At 42.0% G+C, this 13,852-nt stretch overlaps 1 protein-coding gene across 1 annotated transcript in view; it reads right to left on the minus strand.

Annotated features, from left to right (window-relative positions):
- The window catches only part of LOC121278230 (regulating synaptic membrane exocytosis protein 1-like), a 332,771-nt gene that overhangs the window by 16,048 nt on the left and 302,871 nt on the right, over positions 1 to 13,852 (minus strand). The window contains exon 4 of the mRNA XM_041188450.1: positions 5,055 to 5,164. Coding sequence (XP_041044384.1) covers positions 5,055 to 5,164 — 110 coding nt within the window. The remainder of the gene's footprint in view (positions 1 to 5,054; positions 5,165 to 13,852) is intronic.

Below are 13,852 nucleotides of genomic sequence, written 5' to 3' on the forward strand. Positions count from 1 at the left end.
AATTCTGTTTTTGTTTTGGATTTCCAGCATCCGCAGTTTTTTTGTTTTTATCTGCCACCTATCTGCCCATTCCACCAAATGGTCAATGTCCTTTTGAAGTTATACACTGTCTTCCTTGCAGTTTACAATGCTTCCAAATTTTTAATATCTGCAAAGTTTCAAATTGTCCCCTGCACACTAAAATCTCAATAATTAATATATATCAGGAAAAGCAAGGGTCCCAGTACTGACCCCTGGGGAACTCCATTACAAATCTTCTTTCAGTCCAAAAAATACACATGTTTCCTATCCCTCAGCCAATTTTGTATCCACGTTGTTGCTACTGTCCCTTTTATTCCATGACCTATAACTTTCCTCAAAAATATGTGGCCTGGCACTGTATTGAACGTCTTTTGGAATCTCATATACACCACATCAATGGCCTTGCCCTCATCAACCATCTCTGTTACCTCTTCAAAAAACTCTGGCAAGCAATACAGGATTTTCCTTTAACAAATCCATGCTGACTCTTCCCAATTAGTCCACCTTTTTCCATGCAACTAATTCTATCCCGAATAATTGTTTCTAGAAGGTTCCCCACTACTGAAGTTAAACTGACTGGTCTGTAATTGCAGGGCAGATCTTTACAACCTTTTTTGAACAAGGGCATAATGTTGGCAATTCTCCATTCCTCCAGCACCTGAATCCAGGGAACATTGCAAAATTATTGCCAGTGCCTCTGCAATTTTCACTCTTACTTCCTTCAATATTCTTGGATGTATCTCATCCGATCCTGGTGCCTTATCAATTTTAAACCCTTCCATTGACTGAGTTTCCTCCTCTGTCACCATGGCCTGGGCAGTGTCTGCCTCGTGGGTAAAGACAGATGCAAAGTTTTAATTTAAGACATCATCCATGCCTCTTGCCTCTTTGTGTAAATCCCATTTTTGGTTCCTAATTAGCCATACTCCTCCTTTTACCAACCTTTTACTATTGATGAATACTCTGGGATTTCCTTTTATGTTAGCTGCCAGTCTTTTTTCACAATTTCTCTTTGCTTCTTGTATTTGCTTTTTTGCATCCCTTCTGAGCCTTCTGTATTCAGCTTGGATCTCAATTGTATTTGCTACCTCACACCTGTCATAAGCACACTTTTTCTTCTTTAACTTAATTTCTATCCCCTTTGTCATCCAGGGAGCTCTGGATTTGTTTGTCCTACCCTTCCCTTTCAAGGGAACATACTATGCAACCATAGTCACATCAATATTCAGAAGAACCCCAATATCTGAAAAATATGGACAGCGAGCCCACCATAGTAGAGCTCAACAAGGCCATTGACTGTCCTGCCAGTGGTAAAACCCCAAGATATGATAGCATTCCACCTGAAATCCTCAGCACTGCTGCAGCATCTCCATGAACTTTTCTGCCTCTGGAAGGAACAATTTGTGCCTCAAGACATGTGTGATGCAAATATAGTGACCTTGTACAAAAACAGAGGGGATCATAGTGCCTGCAACTATGACCGAGGCATTTACTTCTTAAGTATTGTGGGTAAGGTCTTTACTCACATTGCTCTGTTCAGATTGAAGACCCTGGAATCTCATTATCTACCCTGATCTTGGTGTAGTTTCAGAACTGGCAGATCAACAGTTAACATGATTTTCTCACTTTGGCAGTTGTTGCATGAGTGCTGGCCTTCGACTTGGGAGCAGACAGACTCTTTAAACTTCTGTGGAAAACAGGCTGCCTGCCTGGACTCTTGAGCATCATTTCTTTGTCAGTTACAATGGAGCATCATTGGAGGCTTTCAAGGCTGTGTCCTGGCACCAACTCTCTGTGGCATCTTTTTCTTCATGCTGCTATTGTACACTTAGTGACTTAAATGAGGGTGTCTACCTGCATGCCAGAGCTGGAAGGAAAGCTGTTCAACTTGGTAAGACAGTACGCCAAGACCAAAGTGCGTAATGACTTAGTTTATGAGTTGCTATTTATTGATGACACCGCACTGGCATCCCATATAGAATTTCACTTGCAACAGCTTGTAAATTGGTTATCCTGGGCACGCAAGGAGTTTGGGCTGATAATCAATGTCAGGAAAACCAAAGTTATGGGCCAGAATGTAGAGACCCCACTTTCCATCAACATCAATAGCCTCACTCCAGAAGATGTCAACAGCTTCACATACCTTGGATCAACAATTATCAGCAACCTGTCCCTTGATGCCGAAATCAGCACTAGGACAGCTGCAGCTGTCATGTCAAAATTGAGAAGTCGAGTGTGGACGAACAGCAAACTAACCGAAAGTACAAAGCTCTGTGTGTGCCAGGCTTGTATTTTCAGCATTCTCCTTTACAGTAACGAGGCATGGACAACTTATGCAAGCCAAGAAAAGCGGCTGAATAGCTTCCACTTCCGCTGCTTCAGACAAATACTGGGCAGCTCCTGCCAAGACAGAGTGCAGAACTGTGCAGAACTACATCAGTGTGCAGGGATCCCCAACACGTTTACCCTCTTGAGTCAGCAGCAACTCTATTGGCTGGGTTATGTGAGCTGAATGGATGACAGCCTCATGCCAGCAGACATGCTTTATGGTGAGCTTGTTATTGGCACGAGACCAACAGGTTGCCCACATCTGTGATGCAAGGATTCCTGCAAGTGAGACTTGGAGTTAACAGGGATCGGAGTCAATGCATGCGATGTCCTTGTTGCTGATCGGAGTGCCTGGAGACGAGCAGTCAGGAAGAGTGTGGAAAAAGCAGAGGACAAAAGAAATGGCCAGTTGGTAGAAAAGAGAGTCTGCCGGAAGGAGAAAGCATCAGTCAACCTCAGGCCAATGCTTTTCTTCTGTGCCAGCTGCGGAAGGGACTGCCACTTACAAATCAGCCTCTATAGTCACAACAGACAATGTTCAATTCAGGAGTGACATACATGCCAGGCACAGTCCATCATCTCTCGAGATGAATGGATGTCATCATCTAGAGGTCAAGCAATAAGTCATAAAGATAGTGAAGGTCTCAGCAAAAGAAACCCTCATCAAATTAAATAACCAGAGGAAAATATTGGAATAAAAACAAAATACTGCAGATGTTGGAAATTTGAAATAAAAATAAAAAGCAGAAAATCCTGGAAATGCTCCATCACACAAGGTATTCCAACAGACACAGCAACCAGGAACAGATAGCATTATAGATTCATGGAATGGTACAGCACAGGAGGTCATTCAGCCCATCGTGTCCATGCCAGCTCTCTGCAAGAGCAACTCACCCAGTGCATACCCCAACCCTAACCCTGTAACCTACAACATTTTTTCTCTTACCAAGTTTCCCTATCCAATTTCCTTTTGAAAGCCTCAATTGACCATGTCTCCACCATATTCTCAGACAGTGCATTCCAGATCCGAACCACTCAATTGACCTTGTCTCCACCACTCTCTCAGACAGTGCATTCCAGATCCTAACCACTCGATTGACCTTGTCTCCACCACACTCTCAGACAGTGCATTCCAGACCTTCGCCACTCAATTGACCCTATCTCCTCCACACTCGCAGGTAGTGCATTCTGGGTCATAACCACTTGATTGACCCTGTTTCCTCCACACTTGCAGGCAGTGCATTCCAGGGCCTAACCACTAGATTGACCGTGTCTCCTCCACACTCACAGGCAGTGCATTCCAGGTCCTAACCAGTCGCTAGGTGAAAGATTTTCCTCATGTTGCCTCTAGTTCTTTCACCAGTCACCGTAAATTTGTGTCCTATGGATCCTTGCACCAATGGGAAGAGTTTTTCTCTATCTACTCTGTCCAGACTCCTCATGATTTGAATATCTCTATTAAATTTCTTCTCAACCTTTTCTAAGGAGAACAGTCTCAACTTCCCCAAAATATCATTTAGAAAGACACAGATTAATGTCGGTATGGATTGATTAATGAAAGGTCATGCCTGAATAACATAATTGATTTTTTTTTGAGGAAATCACAAGGTGGGGTTAATGAAGGTCATGCATTTGATGTTTCCTTCATGAATTTTATTAAGGTTTTTCATAGGGTATGGCAAACCTTTACTGCTGGCTAACATTTCTTCTATTTTTGGTGGGCCCCAACATATTTTGCTGGTTTATCCAATATTAATTTCAGACCTGAAGTATTTTCGATATCTCTAATTTTTTGCATTGTTTCACATGTCAGCTCAATCTGCCTGAGTTTTTCACCACTTCTTTGTCAGTCTGGTGCCCTTAATTTATTCAGTTTCTTTCTGTTGTTGAATTTAAAGACCGATCCATTGTCTGTTTTCCTTTTAAGTGGGTTCCAGGCCATCCATCATCCTTTTTTGTATTTTTCTTCTTCTGCTCATTCTACAAAAATGCTTGCTTACCTTTGATTCTTTTTTCCACTCTGATAGGAAGCTATATGTCTGAACTGTTCATTATGCATTCTCATAGGTGCCGTGTGATCCCAACATTTTCCTTTTCTGTCTCATTCTCAGCATTCTCAGCTTTTTTGATTGGAGGAAGAACATAAGAAATGGGAGCTGGAGAAGACCCTTAAGCCTGCTGTAAGATCATGGCTCATCTTCAGCCTCATTCCACTTCCTACCTTCTCCTTACTGTCCAAAAAATAAAGATTTTTATGCAATGGGAGCATTTAAACTTTTGCTCACATTGGATGCCACAGAAGTTCTCTCTAAAATCCATGTTCAGTGTAAGTACATAAAGATAAAAATTGGAATTGTTTAACATGGGAAAAATAGCAGAGAAAGTTACTAAGTGAGAACCCAATATTTTATGAAGAATTTCCTTTCGCTCTGTCCACTTTGCATCACTCATTTAATTATCCTCTCCTTCAATTATCAGGGAATTCAACTTCAAACAGAAATTATGAAAGGGAACAAAAATTGCATTCTAAAAAGACATTTAAAAATTGTATCACTGAGGAAGATGAAAAGATGGAAAGACTATTTTTCTTGATTTTACAGGAATACTTGTGGAGTTAAACATTTGGCTCTCCCATGCTCTTGTGTTCAATATTGGCTAGGAAGTTTCAGAAATATTCAGTATAATTCTGATAACTCATCACTTACCCATGGCAGGAGTTGCTAATGTCTGTCTCCCAACAAGTTGTGCAGGTCCCAGCCCATCGAGGAAGTCGCTGAACTGACTGTCAGCTCCCAGTCTCATCCCAGGGAATAAACTGAATCAGACAATAGCACAGTTAGAACTGATGGAAATATTCTACTAAATGACCGCTGAGAATTAGCCAGATCATTGAGCACTGCGAGCAAGGACAATGCTCACAGGAAGCACAGGTTGGGAAATTGCAACTTTCTGGGTGAAAACCATTGGCAACATTCTCCAGTATCTACAGCTGCCTCCCCTGGAGTCAATCCTGTTGTGGCAGCTGTCAGTTCAAGGTCAGTTCAACTTCAATGGCAAGTTCACCTTTCACAATTTCTGTTATTCTCTTTTCTTTCCATTTAATTTTCCTCCCCATTGATACTGACTGGGATTCAATGCCAAAGTCACCAGTGATCATGTGGGAGCTTACATTACACTGTGCCTTTAACGTTAAAAAATGATTCAAGGCACTTTGCTGCACACACAAGGAAAACAGACCAAAAAAGACTTATTGCATAGGGTGATTACAATCTTGGTCAAAAGATGGGCAGGAGGAGGAGGTGGAGAGTCAGAAAGATGGGACAAGGGACAGGAAGGTCAGGAGGTGTGAGAGGAACAGAAAATCTGGATGGACCGTTTGGTAATAATTAGACCTGGAGGAGGATCCAGAGATAGGGAAGTGCAAGGTGACAGAGGGCTTTAAATCTGACACATTGAGGGACCAGGAGTCAAAACAATAAGTAATTGATGATGCAGAGCTGAATAGGAAGCAAGGGCAGGGGATGAGAATGTACTGAAGCTTATGGAGAGCGGGAGGTTGGCCAGGAGAGCATTGGAATAATCAAGGTGACAAAGACGTGTGAGGATTTCAGTTACGTGGGATGGCGAACACAGAAACATGTTCCACATGAGCCTCCTACATCTCAATGCCTCTTCCTATTCCCTGCTCCCTCATGTATGCATCCAGCTTTTCCTTAAATATGTGGGCTGAAGTCAGGGCTTAGGTGGGTACCCTACCGTTTGTAGTCTTTGTGCTGACAGTGCAGCTTGAATGTGAACCCAAGGCAGCAAGGAGGCTGCAGTCAGAATTCTAGGTACATGCACGAGCCATAGATGATGGCAGGCCATCATCTCTTTAGTGTTTGCGTATCAAGTGCTAAATGACCTTCAGTTAGGGTTGCATTAGCGTGCATCTGTTTCAGGGCAAATCTACACACTCACCGTCCCAGCCACCCCATTAAAATCAGAGCCTTTAACTATTTTTTTTACAAAATGTATTGTTGCCCTCTCTGTTGGGGAGGTGTAAATAAAGTTAGTTCAATAATGGCTGCCTGCAATTGAGCATGGGTTAGTCAATGCAACACACGACAGAAAGATGGCAATGAGGATGGGATGTTTTTTTAACATTTCATTTGAGTAATTAAGTACTCAAGAACTTTGTAACACATTTTTGTAATTGCTAAAGTTGATTTTAAGGAAGTTTGGGCAATTTGAAAGGTTGCTCCGTGTGTACATTTTACTCAGGTACACAGTGAGTCAGTATGGTACGGAATTGAAACAATGGCACGGAAGACAAATTTGGGGACTATGGGGGAATTAAACCCTGGCACAGCGGACTGGTTTAATTATGAATGAAGGTTACACATTTGACTGAAAGTGAATGAAATCGGAGATGAGAATAAAGTCAATGTTTTCCTCACCATGATGGGACGAGAAGCTTTTGACGTGGTGTCCAACCAATGTTACCCATGAGACCTCAGTACTATGGACTATTCTGGAAGTAATGAGATTCTGGACTCATATTATAGCACAACTAAGAATGAGATTACATTGAGAGCTGCAATCCATAAAAGAAAGCATTGCCAAGTGAGGTTGTTGCAGATACATACTTGCATTAAAGAAACTCTCTCCTCACTGTAGGTATGGTACAAACTTAGAAATCGACTTTAGAGACACGTTTGTAGGAGGCTCAAAGGACAATAAAATGCAGGCCAAGCTTTTGAGTAAAGGCAATAAGCTGGCATGAAAGGAGGCCTGTGATGAGCCCACAGGAATGGAAATGACAGAAAGGGATAGTTGCAAATTGTAAGGAAGTTCTTTTCCTGAGGTGACAGGGGAGGTCCACCAGACTTCAGCCAGATCCAGGCCATGGCAGTCATAGTCTCAGAGTCAGAAATTTAGATGTTACCATTGCCATGGTAGCCACCATTTCCAGTTTAAGTGTTATGCCTGTGGAAAAGTCGGTCATATTATTCATTCATGAGATGTGGGCTTCGCTGGCTGGGCCAGCATTTATTGCCCATCCATAGTTGCCCTTGAGAAGGTGGCTGTGAGCTGCCTTCTTGAACTGCTGCAGTCCATGTGCTGTGGGTACACCCACAGTGCTGTTAGGGAGAGTGTTCCAGGATTTTGACCCAGCAACAGTGAAGAAACAGCAATATATTTCCAAGTCAGGATGGGGAATGGCTTGGAGGGAACTTCTAGTTGGTGGTGTTCCCATCTATCTGCTGCCCTTGTCCTTCTAGGTGGTAGCGGTCATGGGTTTGGAAGGTGCTATCTAAGAAGCCTTGGTGAATTCCTGCAGTGCATCTTGAAGATTGTACACACTGCTACTAGTGTGCGTCGGTGGTGGAGGGAATGAATATTTGTGGAAGTGGTGTCAATCCAGCTGGACGGTGTCAAGCTTCTTGAGTGTTGTGGGAGTTGCACTCATCAAGATGAGTGGGGAGTATTCCATCACCCTTCTAACTTGTGCCACCCGATTTCCAGATGACATGAAGGAATAGCGGAAACTCTTATGCTCCAGACGGTGGTAAAGTTCCAGGTTACAGTCATGCACTAGGTTAAGGTCATGGTAGATCTAAAGCTGGTTCAAGGGTCTGGAAATCTTTAAATGCTCATATGATAGATGTCAAAATGGAAGATTATGTTATGAAGCAGGAAGATCAAGTGTTGTGCTCAGCCAGAAAGCAAGAAAAACAGCATATGGAAGATGAGTGTAACAGGGCTGAAGATAAAATTCCACTATAGAAATGAAGGTTGGAGAATCACAACTTACCTACAGAGCTGAGGAGAATTTTTTTCTCTCAGACTGTTGTGCCACTTTCGAATTCTCTGGTGGAGGTGAGGTAATTGAATACTTTTTAGGGCAAAAGTAATTATGTTCTTAACAAAAACAAAAACAGAATTACCTGGAAAAACTCAGCAGGTCTGGCAGCATCGGCGGAGAAGAAAAGAGTTGATGTTTCGAGTCCTCATGACCCTTTGACAGAACTGATCTGTCGAAGGGTCATGAGGACTCGAAACGTCAACTCTTTTCTTCTCCGCCGATGCTGCCAGACCTGCTGAGTTTTTCCAGGTAATTCTGTTTTTGTTTTTGTTTTGGATTTCCAGCATCCGCAGCTTTTTTGTTTTTATCTCCATGTAATTATGTTCTTGTTGGGCAAGGAAATCAAAGGTTATCAGGGTTAGATGAGAATGTGGAAATTGAAACACAAGAAGATCAGCCACTATGTGATATGTGCCTATGTGCCTAGCTGCTGGCATATGATAGCAACTCCAATTCAGGGAAGTGTCCAGCAGCATGTGGCAATGAAGGGGTGAATACTGAGCAGAGTAACTAGTTGGGCCCTGTGCTAGTAGAGGCCCAAACCTGGAGGTCCTGATTCTGAACCCAGCTTCCGCTATTTTTGTGGACTGTCAGAAAGCCAAAATGTGAAGATTAGGTCTGGTGGGAGCAGGTCTGAACCTTATGGATTCATTTGGCTAGCCAGGGTACCATTTTGGAGAGATAAGGAACCCACTTTGGACGTGGTTCTGGACTGCCTTTGGGATAGGTCAAGTGCCCTTTAGTGGATGTAAAGTGACATAAAATAATGTGTCTTTAGACATAGTGCCAAAACACTTAGGGAGAGGTAAGGTACCTCTTTTGAAGAGGGAAATTTCCCCTTAAGATTGTTAAAATTAGGCATGAATATGTGTAAAAAGTGCATTAATTCATTGGAACTGTCAAAGTTGTGAAACAACTGTCAAGCTGTTAAAGTACTGTGAAGCTGGAAAAGAAGTGTCAAAACACATTGGAACTGATAAGGCTGTCAAGGGATTTGGGCTATTGGGCTTTATATTTAAAAAAGTGTGGCATTTAAAAAAACAGTGCTTGCTATTTCACCCTGTCTGTTTACATAAGCCTGAGTACTATAATTATAGGATTTGTGCTGCATGACTGACTTTACAACCTAACATTCTCACAGTAGCTTACCTGATAAGTGGGCAGTTTCAATGGCAGCTCCAAGTGGTTATAGAATACAGATGTTTGTTTCATAAGAGATTAAGTACTTTTCCTAAGAGGCTAGTTGAAAGAATTTCAATGTATTGAATGATTTTTGATAAATGAGAGTGTTCTAAAATTAGTGACATCTTCAATAGACAGGTTATTGTAAGTCAGCATGGCTCCATAGGTTTGCCCATGGTGAATAATAGGTGAGTTAGCATGGGAGGCATAAGAGTAGGGGGCATGGGTTGGCACTAAGTTGGCATTGGGGCTATAAAGGGCTGTGGGATGAGTGGGTACATGGGTTTGCATGGTGAGGTATGAGGGGTTGTGAGGTTGGGTAGGTGGGGTATGAGGGGGATAGGGTGGGGTAGGTGGTATAAGGGGGCCATGGGGGTGGGTACAGGGGCATAGGTTGGCATGGGTCAGCATGGATGGGGCATGGGGAGTGTGTGGGTAGATCAGGGGGTGAGGGATGTAGGGATGTTTGTTGTTTCATTTTTAAAAAATCTTTCACATAGTGCCAAAACACAGAGGCCTGCCTGCTTCCACATATAGCAGCCTCCTCATTTCAGAGGCAGTGGACCCAACTTCTAATCCAGCCCACACCCGCCTCCCCACCCCACGGAAAGAAAGTCCCAACCTTTTCTCTCTTTTTCCTGGGTTGGGTTCACAGACTCGAAAATGTCCTGACTTTGTGCACTCAACCTGGGAGTGAAAGTCCAGGCCTCTTACATCACATTCTCTTCCACAAAACTGGTGTGGAACTAACTAGTTATTCCAATAACAGTATTCCAGTGTTAGGTGGAGTTAGGGTCAGGGTGGAATGCGGTGATGTATCCTGTCACTTTCCATTTGTAGTCATTGGAGGGAACAAAATCTCCCTGATGGGAAGAAATCGGTTTAAGAAATTAGGATTAAACCGGGTCAAGTTATTGACAAAAGGGAATCAGTAAGAGTATATCTGACATTGAGAAAGTGTAAAGAGAGCACAAAGTGATCTTTGAGCACCAAGAGCCAAAATATAAAATTAGGCATCAAAAGGCCAAAGTAAAGATAAAAGACAATGTACAGCTGGCATTTTGCAAGACTAGACCTGTGCCTTATTTACAGTTAGATACATTTCTCTGCAGCCCAGAGCACAAGTCCAGACAGTGGTCTTGCTAGCCCAATGCTAGGGTTTGGGCCATCTGCTGGAGAGGAACCTGCAGTGGGAGTGTACAGTTGGCATGGTCCATGTGGATACCAAGACATATAAAGGGCTAGGAAAGCATAACGCTTAGTGATTATGAGCAGTTAGGGGCTAAATTAGGAAGCAGAACCTCAAAGGTAATAAACTCTGTGGATTATCACCTGAGCCACAAGTAAGTTGGTGTAAGGTAAATAAGAGCAGACAGTTGAATGTGTAAGTCAAAGACCGGAGTAAGAGAAATGGGTTTTGATTCATGGGGAACTGGCACCAGTACTGGGAAAAGTGGGAGCTGTACCATTGGGAAATCTACACTTGAACCATGCTGGGACCAATGTTCTGATGAGTCATATAACCAGGGCTGTAGAGAGGGCTTTAAACTAAATGGTAGTGGTGGGGGGTGGGGGGTGGGGGGGGGGGGGGGGGGCGGGGGCGGGGGCGGTGGGAATCACGTGAGAGGAGATGTGATAAATTTAAGAGAAGGGGCAAGGCAGGACAACAGGATAGCAATAGGAGTAAAGATAACTGGTTTGTGGTGGGAAGCTTAAGTGCATCACCGATAAGGCCAGAGTTTGAAAGAATGATAAAAAGACAGAATTAAAGGTTCTGTATATGAATGAATGCAGCATTTGTAACAAAATGGATGAATTAATAGTACAACTAGTAATAAATATGTATGACCTGATAGCCATTTCAGAGACATGTTGCTAGGTGACCAAAGCTCGGATCTGAATATTCAAGTGTACTTGACGTTTCAGAAGGAAAGGAAGCTATAAAAAGATGGTTGAGTAGCTCTGTTAATTCAGGATGACATTAATACAGTAGTGAATGATGACCTTATTTCAGAAGTTCAAGATGTAGAATCAGCTTGGGTAGAGATAAGGAATAGCAAAGGTAAGAAGTCACTGGTGGGAGGCCCCCTAACAGTACCTACACTGTAGGACAGAGTATACAGAAAGAAATAATGGGGGCTTGTAAAAAAGATACTGCAATAATCATGGGTAATTTTAATCTTCATATAGATCAGACAAGTCAGATTGGGAAAGGTAGTCTGGAAGATGAATTCACAGAGCATATTCAGGACAATTTTTTACAGCACTATGTTCCAGTGCCAACCAGGGAGCGGGCTATTTCAGACTTGGCATTGTGCAATGAAACAGGATTAATTAATGACTTCATAGTAAAAGAGCCTCTAGGCAACAGTGATCATAACATGATAGAATTTCATGTCCAGTTTGAAGATGAGGAATCTGTCTTAAAGGCAATTGCAATGGTATAAAGACACAGTTGGCTAAAGGGAACTGAGAAAATAGGTTAAAAGCTTAGGATAGTAGAATAACTTTGGCAGACATTTAAGGTGATACTTCAGCAAAGATATATTCCATTAAGAAATAAAGACTCTTTGAGAACAGATACACCATCCATGGCTAACTAAGGAAGTTGAGGAAACAACTGAAAAAAAACATACAATAGTAGTAGGTCAGAAGTTGGACAGATTTTAGAAAGCAGCAAAGAATGACTAAAAATAATGAGGAAAGAATTAGAGTATGAGAGAAAACTAGCTAGTACTATAAAAACTGATAGTAAGAGTTTTAAATAAGTATTTAAAAAATATAAGAGCATTTAAAGTGAGTATTTGTTCTTAGAGGCTAAGACTGGAGAATTGAAAAATTGAAGTCAAGGAAATGGTGGAAATATTAAAGATGTATTTTGAGTCTATCTTCACTGTTTAAGACATCCCTAGAATGCTTGAAAATCAAGAGGTAAGAGGAATGGACAAGCTTAAGACAATCACAACCACTAGGGAAACACTACTGGGAATACTAAGGGGATTAAAGGCTGGCAAGTCCCTGATGGGCTGCATCCTAGGGTCTTAACAGAAGTTAACTGCAGAAATAGTCATTGGTTGTAACCTTCCCAAATTCCCGAGATTCTGGAAAGGTCCCTGCAGGTTGGAAAATAGCAAATGTAACACCTCTATTCAAGAAAGTGGGGGGGACAGAAAGCAGGAAACTAGGCCAGTTAGCCTAACATCTGTCACAGGGAAAATGCTGGAATCCATTATTTAAAGAGCTAATAGCAGGACATTTAGAAAATCATAATACAATCAGACGAAGTCAACATGATTTTGTGAAAGAGAAATCACGTTTGACTAATTATTAGAGTTCTTTGAGGGAGTAACAAGCAAGATGGATAAAGGGGAACCTGTAGCATTGATGTACTTGGACTTCCAAAAGGCTTTCAATAAGGTGCCACATCAAAGTTTACTTCACAAAACTAGAACAAATGGTATAGGCAGTAAAATATTGAAACAGTATTGGTTAGCTGACAGGAAACAGAGAGCAGGGCTAAATGGGTCTTTTTCAGTTTGGCAACTTGTAATAGGTGGAGTGCCACAGGGATCAGTGCTGGGGCCTGAATTATTCACAATTGATATTAATGATTTGGATCATGGGACTGAATGTATGCCAGATAAATTTGCTGATTACACAAGGTAGGTATGAAAGGAGGTTTCCAAAAGGATATAAAAAGTATACAAATCAGATTTAGGTTTTAAGCAAGTGAGAAAAAATATGAAACCTGTAAGGGACAGGAGGCGGGTAAGGGGATCGAAAAAGTAGAAGTGGAGGAGCCTCGGTCTTTGCAATTATCCAACAAGTTCATGGTTCTTGCAGCTTGTATGGATGAAAGTGGGGGCTGCAGGGTGGATGAGTGAACTGACCATGGCACGTAGTACAGGAAGCCATTCAAATGGGGGAGCAAAAAGGAATGTTGTGGTAGCTGGTGCTAGTACATTGAGAGGTATAGATACAGTTTTCTGCAGCCAAGAGCAAGATCCCAGAAGGCTGTGGCAGGAGGGACAAAGCTTTGAAACTTAAGAATGCACCAGCAGATAAGTAGAGGTTATGAAAATAATAAAAATACAGAATTAAAGAATTATTTGGAAACACACAGCATTCACAACAATGTAGATGAATTGATGACACAAATGGAAGTAAACAGGTCGACCAAATTGTCATTGTGGAGACATGGCTGCAGGGTGACAATGGCCGGGAACTGAATGTTCAAGGGCATTTGACATTTAAGAAGGATAGACAAAAAAGAAAAGGAGGTGGGGTAGTGCTGTTAATAAAAATGAGATCACTACATTAATGAAAGAGGATCTTAGATCAGGTGATCGAGATGTAGAATCAGTTTGGGTGGAGCAAAGAAACAACAAGAGCTGGCAAACTTGGTTATTTATAGGCTACCAAACAGTAGTCGTAATATAGAGCATGGTATAAATCAGGAAATTGGAGGTCATG

Source organism: Carcharodon carcharias, chromosome 5, assembly GCF_017639515.1.
Source record: "Carcharodon carcharias isolate sCarCar2 chromosome 5, sCarCar2.pri, whole genome shotgun sequence".
Classification (NCBI taxonomy): domain Eukaryota; kingdom Metazoa; phylum Chordata; class Chondrichthyes; order Lamniformes; family Lamnidae; genus Carcharodon; species Carcharodon carcharias.